The 8,675-nt window shown below is 34.6% G+C and overlaps 1 protein-coding gene across 2 annotated transcripts in view; it reads right to left on the bottom strand.

The window, feature by feature from the left end:
• Positions 1-3,592: 3,592 nt before the first annotated feature.
• Positions 3,593-8,675, bottom strand: part of LOC131162458 (uncharacterized) — a 58,495-nt gene continuing 53,412 nt past the window's right edge. For both annotated transcript variants that reach the window (XM_058118954.1, XM_058118956.1), the window contains exons 15-18: positions 5,885-7,104; positions 5,472-5,776; positions 4,322-4,489; positions 3,593-4,244 (exon numbers count right to left, since the gene is read on the bottom strand). In XM_058118954.1, the coding sequence (XP_057974937.1) occupies positions 4,133-4,244; positions 4,322-4,489; positions 5,472-5,776; positions 5,885-7,104 (1,805 nt within the window). In that variant the 3' untranslated portion in view covers positions 3,593-4,132. The remainder of the gene's footprint in view (positions 4,245-4,321; positions 4,490-5,471; positions 5,777-5,884; positions 7,105-8,675) is intronic.

Genomic DNA, 8,675 nt, shown 5'->3' with positions numbered 1-8,675 from the left:
AAATAAAGGGCTGAGAAATGTAATATATACAATAGTGAGAAGCTCAGAGAGCAAAGAGGAGGAAGAGAGGGAGGGAGAGAGTGAGAATTGTAATTTTTCGGCGAAATAGTGAATATTTGGTGTGTGCTCCATAGAGGTAAGTCGATATTGGCCGAACCACGTTAAATTTCTGGTGTCACATCTTTCTAGATGTTCACAGGTTCCTAACAACATGCTTTAATGTAATATGGATCAGGAAATTTATATCCTCCTACATTATTAAGTTGTTTTTCCCATTAGAGTTTTGGATCAATCTTTTCTTTTCCTCTAAATAATTGAAAACCTTGTTTTTTTGTTTTCAAAAGAATTTGCAGGAATGTTGGCTTCAATTTTGTCAATACTTATTTCAATTCTATCTAATTATTCTCCCAAAGTTCTTAAGTATTCATTTGTAAAATTGTTTTGTTTGATCATTATTTCAAGTTGATTTTGTGTTGCTGGAGCAATAGGGTTTTCTATTTTTGTTTTTGCAAATGTTAAAGCTTTTTCATTGTTTTGAATTGGATTTTGCCTTTTAGAGGATGATTATCCACAATTGTACTTGTTATTGTCTTGTAAATTCTTCCTTTTTTGCCAATTGGATCACAATTCTTTTTTCTATAACAAAACTAGTCAAAGAAATATATATTTTGCTCTTGGTTTTCCATTTCATTAATCCATCTTTGCTTATAATCTTTAATTTTTTTCTAAAAATTTTCCAAGAAATTGTTTCCTTAAGTTTTTATTTTTCTTTGAAAATAAATCTTTGTTTGATTTTCCCATATCTATCTGGAATGGTTTTTGGTCAATAACGTTGATTTCATGAAATTAAGATTGAGTTGGGGAAAAAAAATTCTGAAAATTCTTCATATATTGGTTGAGCAATTTGTTCTTCTATTTTTATTTCTTTAAGTTTTTCAAGAATATGGACTTTTTGACAAAGATGGTCTAGATTCTTCAAATGCTTGGATTGGATAAAGGATTTTTGTCTAGAGAGACCACTTTCTTCGGCAAATTGAACGTCTTTAGTTCTTCAGCAAATTGAAATTCTTCTAAAGACTCATCATTTGAAGCTATATTGTTCCAATTGAGTCTATTTCCTAAATCTCCAAAATCATAAGTAATAAATCCTTCAAAGTTTCTATTTGAAATAGTTTGAATTTATGGCTTACTAACTTTTGGTTTGGTCCATTCTTTTGATAAATTGATTTCATTCCACTTTAGTATTCTCGGGATCAATAAATTTTTATATCATGTTGCTTCAAAACAAATTTTTTGTCTGGAGGTACATCTGGAGGGTTATAGAGAGGGGTTATCCCAGATGTAAGGACTCTATAATGAATTTTGTAGATTATTTTGTATGGAACAGCTCCATATTTAAATTTGTAGTTATGAGTTTGGATATCTAGAATTAAACATTTTTCTTTCAAATCATCAGCACTCTAGCTGATTGTAAGATCTGGATAGCATTTGAAATAAATTGACCCATTTGTGAGAGAGGTTTCTACCATCTCTAAGATTGATTCTTTGTAGTCTGAGATCCTATCATCCTTTTGACAAACTAAGAGAGAATTCTTAAGTCCTGATTTTGAAAAGGGTTTGATTCCAATTTGCACACATCCTATACGGAAGTTGTTGAAATCTAATTTTTCGTATCCTTTTAAGGATTTTTTGGAAAGAAGATTGGATGTATAAAATTTGCCCATAAATTTGACATCAACTTTTTTCAACTTTTGGCCTATCATGGATTTAAATTCCAAAACTTTGCCCTTTTTATAAATTGTATTCTTATCTAAGTTTGGTAATTTCTAATTTGAAAGTTCTTTATCATTTCAACATGATTTTTCACTTATTATTGTTTTACCAGTTTCGCAGTCTAGATGGCTATTGGAACTCGAGACACTTGACATTAGTAATCATCAAAACTTAATTTCTATAAAAAATTTCAGCCACAACGGCCTAGCACACTGGCTTTAGCGCCCTTTCTCATTATCAAATGGGACTTATTACCCAAGCTTACCGTCTTTAAGCTTAAAATTTTATGAAAATTAAGCTTTAAAAATTACACACATCATTATGGCTCTAATACCATTACGTGTTTTCTAAAAATTCAAGAATAAATCTTGATTCAACATCAAAAAATAATTATAAACAATATCAAATAGGAAAATTAATTGAAATTATAAGCAAGAAAATGAAATTGTAGCAGAGTCAAAGATAATATAATTGCATTAATTTTAAACTAATATAACTTTATTATAAATTTCTGATACAAACTTACAAGATTTTTATTGGCTATTGACGCTTGAAAACGTTATCTTTAAGAGCACTTCTTCACAGCTTTTCTTTGCAATAGAAGTAGTGAGTGAAGGAAGTCATGCCCTCAACAAAAACCTAAGGCTTTTTTATAGGGTTAGATTTGAAAATTTATGAAAACTAATTTACAATAGTATCAACGCATAGCTGATAGAAAATGATAGGTTACCAAAAATGGATCCCATCACTAATTTACATTTTTTTTTAAATGACAAAAGGTGAAAGGAGAAAATCCCGTTTGATAATGAGAAAGGCAATAAAGCCAATGCGCTAGCTCGTTACAGCTGAAAAAAATTTGTGATTTGGAATGGGGTTAAAAGATAGAGAAATGGGGAAGCCTAAAGTTACGAGATGTGTTATTGTTTTGACTAATATAAAGCTTGTTTTGAAACAAAGTCCTTGATTACAAACTCCTGTCATTAGAATTTTGTAATTTATTTGAAGTTTCTATTTTTTTGCCTTGTATAAATTTTCATTGTTTTTTGAAAGTAATTTGTGGGGATTAATCCTTCCCTAATAGAATTGAGATCAGCCCTAGTATCAACTAGAGTAATAAATCTTTTTGAGAAACTTGATTTTATTCTAATTTCTACTTCACAAAACCATTTTTGAATAGTGATTTTGTCCATTAGATTTATAAACGAACTTTATTTCTTTTCAGAATTTAATTTTTCAGATTCTAAATCTTACCCGAAGTAGTTTTGCTCTTTTGTTTGATTCCTATAAACTTGCTCGTGTAATTTTTAAAGCTTAAATATGGCAAGTTAGGGTAGTAAGTCTCGTTCGATAATAAGAAAGGGCAATAAAGCCAGTGCGCTAGGTCGTTGCGGCTAAAAAATTTTGTGATTTGAAATGGGATTAAAATATAGAGAAATGATAAGCGTAAGATAGGACGTGTTATTGTTTTGACTAATATGAAGCTTGTTTTGAAACAAATTCCTTGATTATAAATTCTTGCCATTGAAATTTTGTAATTTATGTGAAGTTTATGTTTATTTGTCCCGTATAAAGTTTCCGTTGTTTTTTGAAAGAATTTTGTAAGGATTAATCTTTCCCTAATACAATTGAGATCAGCCCCAATATCAACTAAAGCAATAAATCTTTTTGAGAAACTTGATTTTATTCTAATTTCTACTTCACAAAACCATTTTTGAATGGTAATTTTGACCATTAGATTTATAAATGAACATAGTTCTCAAGAAGGGAAAAAGAAAAGACACAAAAAGGAAAGGAATGAAGCAGCCAAACACATACAATATTATCCATGAATGGCGATCAATCTGATCTCATAAATTATATTTGGAAACAGCATAATCATTTTTCTAAATTACATTTGGGTGCTACAGCACAACAGCTCAGATGGAATAAAACATTATTTCATTTAAGTTTTTTTTTTTTTTTTTTTGGCAAAATTGAATTTTTCTTAATAATAGAGACAGGAATCCCAACAAAAAGATTTACAAATGAGGGGAACAAAACAAAGCCTATGCTAAGTTGGTAAGGGTTAGCTTAAACGAACTACCAGTAATCTCCTCATCCTTGCGGCAATAGCATCCATTCATTGCCATTGCAATACCATCCTTCCGGCAATACCTAGCTATGCTAGCATGCGACTTCCTCATATTGAAGGGTGTGACCTGAAACTCACTAGTCACCAGACAACACCCTCTGCATTGTATAAAATCATGTTCTTCCTGTTTCTGTACTTGTGTTGAGCCTTCTGACCAATCATCGTGTGTATAAATGAGGTCAATCAAATGCAGAAGGTTTTATTATTTTATCTGAAACTGGTGTCTGCTCATGGTTGGGGTGAATTCTTCGCAGAGTAGCTATGTTGCCCCAGCAGCAAAATATCTTCAGGAGACAACATCATTATACCATCACTCAAGTAGTGTCGAGCAACCCGGGGCCTGCAATAAAACACCATGCAACTATTAGATGCAACTAAATGGACTGAATATAGCATAGGAAGCACCAAAATACATACCTTCGCAGTTTCTTCTTGTTAATGCTTTCTGATAAACGGGAAGCTTCTGCCCTCGAAATCTGACACAACGAAGAAACATACTCATGGACTGCATCACCTTTTAAGGTGAAGTGTGATTTTGAAGGCAACATGGACTGAACTATATTTTGAAGGCGCGGCCCTATTTCACTGCATCACAGATGCCCACAGAGAATGAATCTGTGAGAACAACTGGAAATAGAATATCAAATAAATGAGTAAATGTGTTGAGAGACAAATAAGTCTACATCAATGCAGATGAAACAAGAATACAGGAAGAAAATTAAATGAGCTGAAAAGCAAAACTGGCATCAGATTGAGCTTAGGAATGAATGGAAAAGATTTGCTTTGTCATATAGGTGATAGGATGGAACTTATGTTATCCAAAATTACACTGACAAAAATTATATTTCTCCAAGAAATACCATATTGTGCACATGTGTGCAAGTGGATGCTGTGTCTGGTCTAGTGAAGTTCATAAAATTATTTAAAATTACTGTTGTAGTTTTAATTGTTTCATTAAAACCCCTTATAAATTCATATCGCCAGATACTCTCCCTCCACCTCCAGAGGGAGAGAGAGAGAGAGAGAGAGAGATACACACTTCAGCCATCGCAAAAGATGATTCCAAGATCTGTCACAGCATGAACACAATGTGTACAACCCATGACATACTGAATTTATCATCTCCATGATAATCCTTCCATATGTATCAGAGCAGTCCCCAATGCGTATTAGGCACGATTCATATTTTTTAGTTTTGATTTATGCATCTATCATCTCATGTGGCACCAGTTATGCAAAATAAGTGGTGAGTTTTGCACATCAAAACACCAGAGCAGACCAGAGGTTTCTGTTGATGCAGGACCACTGAAATATACAGTAACAATGAGCATCTCAATCTTGCGAAGAGGCAGGGTTTTTATGAGAGTAAGTGTGAGGACAAAACACCTCTTTCACAAGACCTTAATATTGTACTAAACACTGCAGAGAGTTTAAAACGTAAATGTGTCTTGAATGCATAAAAATAATTGGACTACTGAATATTTGGGCATCCACTGATAATATGCACAGGGGGAAGGGGTGGGTGGCGGGGGGGTGGTGATGGTGTTGGTTGTTGTCAATGTAATACCATTTCAAGGAAATGCCACTTGCAGGCTGGCCTTCATCAAAGCTATTCTCAGCATATGAAACACTGCTTGTTCTCGTAGTCTGATTGACCAGCTTTCCCAATGCTGTTGTATTAGATGTGGAAGCTAGCATCTCCCCAACCAAATCCACCCTGTGGTCTGTATCCAAGCTTGATTGTGAAGAAGCAATATTCTTTGCAAAGCAGCAAAATCCATGCTGTGCAATTGCAGATGTCATGTGCAACTGTTCATCATACCAGTATAATGCATGAGACTCCAGAGGAACCATCAGCGGATCCAGATAGTCCTGCACAAATTTTTATTATCATGGATTGCAAATGGATACTATAGAAAAATAACAATAAAAAAGGACAAGAAAACATCTCTAAGTTTCTTAACCCAAAAAAAAACTTACACGCAACAGCAGTTGGCAATCTGAAAGCAACAGATCAGCTTCTGAAATTAGACTGCTCATTTTGTAAGCAAGATTCACAATTCGAGAATTATCTTTCTCTACTGCAGTGATGTACTGTCGTAAATCTGTATGACAGCCACGGAGTTTTCTCCATGTTTCCTGTACTGAATCAGTTGCCACCCTGGGCTTACTGTTCTTAATACACTTGGATCTCCTATTAAAATCCATGCGGCTACACTCATCCATCATTTGGAATCCTCTGGTAACAGCATCCACATGCCCATTTTGAGAATCTCCCACTTCCTCTCCATGAGCTGACTCTACATTTATGTCACAAGCAATGCCCATTATTTCTAAATTTTCATGCAATCCAGGGACAGATTTATCAAAACTTTTAGCCTCAACCAAAGAGTGGCTATGGATAAACTCATTGATCATAGAATCTGCTTCTCCAATATCAGCACCATGACCACAACACGCTGTTCCAGACAGGGGCTCCTTTCCATCATTAATTTGAGTCTCAGGAACAAAGGATGATTCAGGCACACATGATACATCAACTAATTTGCATGTGGAGTTGATGTTCTGGGCCTCTACTGCTTCCGAACATTGATAATGGTTTTCCTCCAATTTCTCCCCTTCAGAATAAAATAGCTGGAAAGCTGACCCATATGGGCAACTCTGACTTGCCAGACAATGGGAGGGAAGTTTGTTATCGATGTTGAGTAATACTTCACTGTTAGTGTCCACAGATAGATGATCCACAGCTGCAGGAAATCCATCATTTAAAAACTCATCTTCAGAACTGGAAGACATCACTATTTCAAGTTTTCTCCTAACACTTCGTCGAGTGAATGCAACAGGGGAGCCTGACGAATTGGAAAATTCATATGAAATATCAAACTGAGCTGTATGTCCATTGCAATCTGGAATAGAGCAGTTCCTGCTTAGCATTGCTTCCTTCTTGGCCTCAATACTATCTGTTTCATTGTTATGCATCTCCAAATCATTCTGCATTTCCTCATCAACAAGTTCTTCTTCCTCAGCTACCTTCATTACGCTACAGTTTTCTTCCTCCATGGACAAGGACTTGGAAATCTCCTTCTCCACTTTCTCAGATAACTGAGAAGGGAAATTCCAAGGAATTAGCTTTGGTATAAGCTGATGCCCAGCATCAAGATCAAATAACAGTGGGCTGTAAGTTCTCGGCAATTTCGTTTCTGGACAATAAAATAGAAGAAAAATTATATTTTTAGCCACTTGTAAAATTGGTTTCAGCTTTAATTTAAAAAACAATAACTGCATATAGGCCGTATGTCAGTTAGAGTACGGTGCATTCTCATGCGCTAAGCAAGCTTGGGGATACACATCAACATAAAACATTGCATTCAGATTTCCATAGCATTACAAGGCACATGCTCATCCTCCAAAAGGAAGGCAATCCAGAAAAGTGCGCATTCACTACACAAATAACAAAGCAACTAACTCCCACTCCCACCATACTAAAGAAAATGAAAAGGAAAGTACCACCAAAAGTTATACAAAAAATCAATATAAATTTCTTTAATGCTAAAAAATGATTCTACAATGCATACGCAAAGCAATAACCTCATGTTTACATTACATATCTAACAAAACAAGCAACTAAATTTAGCTTATGAAATAATTCTCCCCTCACAAGTGTCCTCTGAACAAACAAGCGCAAACCCCATTACAAGCATTACCTCTGAAGAAATATACATTTGATTCTTTTAACTGCAAGTGGGCAGAATTAGAATTTTATGAGGTTGGAAAATGATAAAAGTGTTAAGAAACTTAACATTGGTTAACTGATCATTCAAGTATTTAAGGATAGTTGAAGAGCAAGCCATAAACTTTTTCTTTTCCTTATTGTAATAAATTATAAGGGTGAAATTATACTTTTTTGTGAAATTTTCAGGTTCCCAGCTATTAAATTTTGAAAATCGTGGTTTTAATAGTAGTCAAGACCATTACATGAAGAATTTTTAGGGTCCCAAACTCCGAATACTGTTATACAGCACTAAATTGGAGTGAACAAAAATCAGTCATAGCAGATGTTATGAATTACATAACCTCTACGGCCATTACAGAACAATTACAGCAGGTACAAGACAGTTAAAATATATTTTTCATTTTTATAATTTTCTTCAGAATTCCTCTCATTTTCCCTACAATCAATGTCGATTAGCTACATGGAGAGATGGAGTGAAGCCTAAAATCTATAACATATTGTTGAATAAGGTTCATTATGGTAGTGACATGTGGTGTGCACATGCTCCAGGTGGGCTTGGGGCGCCTTTATGCATGGGTGCTTGATGGGTGCAAGCCTGAAAAGCTTTTGTTTTTGTTGAACAGTGGCCTAAATGTTGCACTCCAGCACTCAGCAATTGATTGGGCCTTGCCTTGCAGAAGAAGCTTCTGTCTTCTCTGCTCAATTGCTATCTATGCACTCCCTTACAACTCTCTCGTCTCTCTTTCCCAACTCTCTCTGCTTCCTTTTTTATGTTTTTTTTTAAGTTTCGCTTAGACCTGATTTTTTTTTCTAGAAAATCTCACATTTCTCTCCATCTTCATAGATCTATATCTTCAAAATAAAAAATAAAAGATCTATATGGCGCTGTCAATCTTGCTATAGATGTGCAGCAGTGGCGAGTTGGCGGCTCACTCAACGGAAGCAGCATATTGGGCAGCATATTATGCAGAGTAATGTCAAAAGAAAATAAATTTTTTTACTTTATATTTTAAGTGTTATGAACATGCCTTAGGCTTT

Source organism: Malania oleifera, chromosome 8, assembly GCF_029873635.1.
Source record: "Malania oleifera isolate guangnan ecotype guangnan chromosome 8, ASM2987363v1, whole genome shotgun sequence".
NCBI lineage: Eukaryota > Viridiplantae > Streptophyta > Magnoliopsida > Santalales > Ximeniaceae > Malania > Malania oleifera.
Note: the sequence above shows the minus strand (reverse complement) of the source record. Positions and strands in the feature narration are given on the sequence as shown.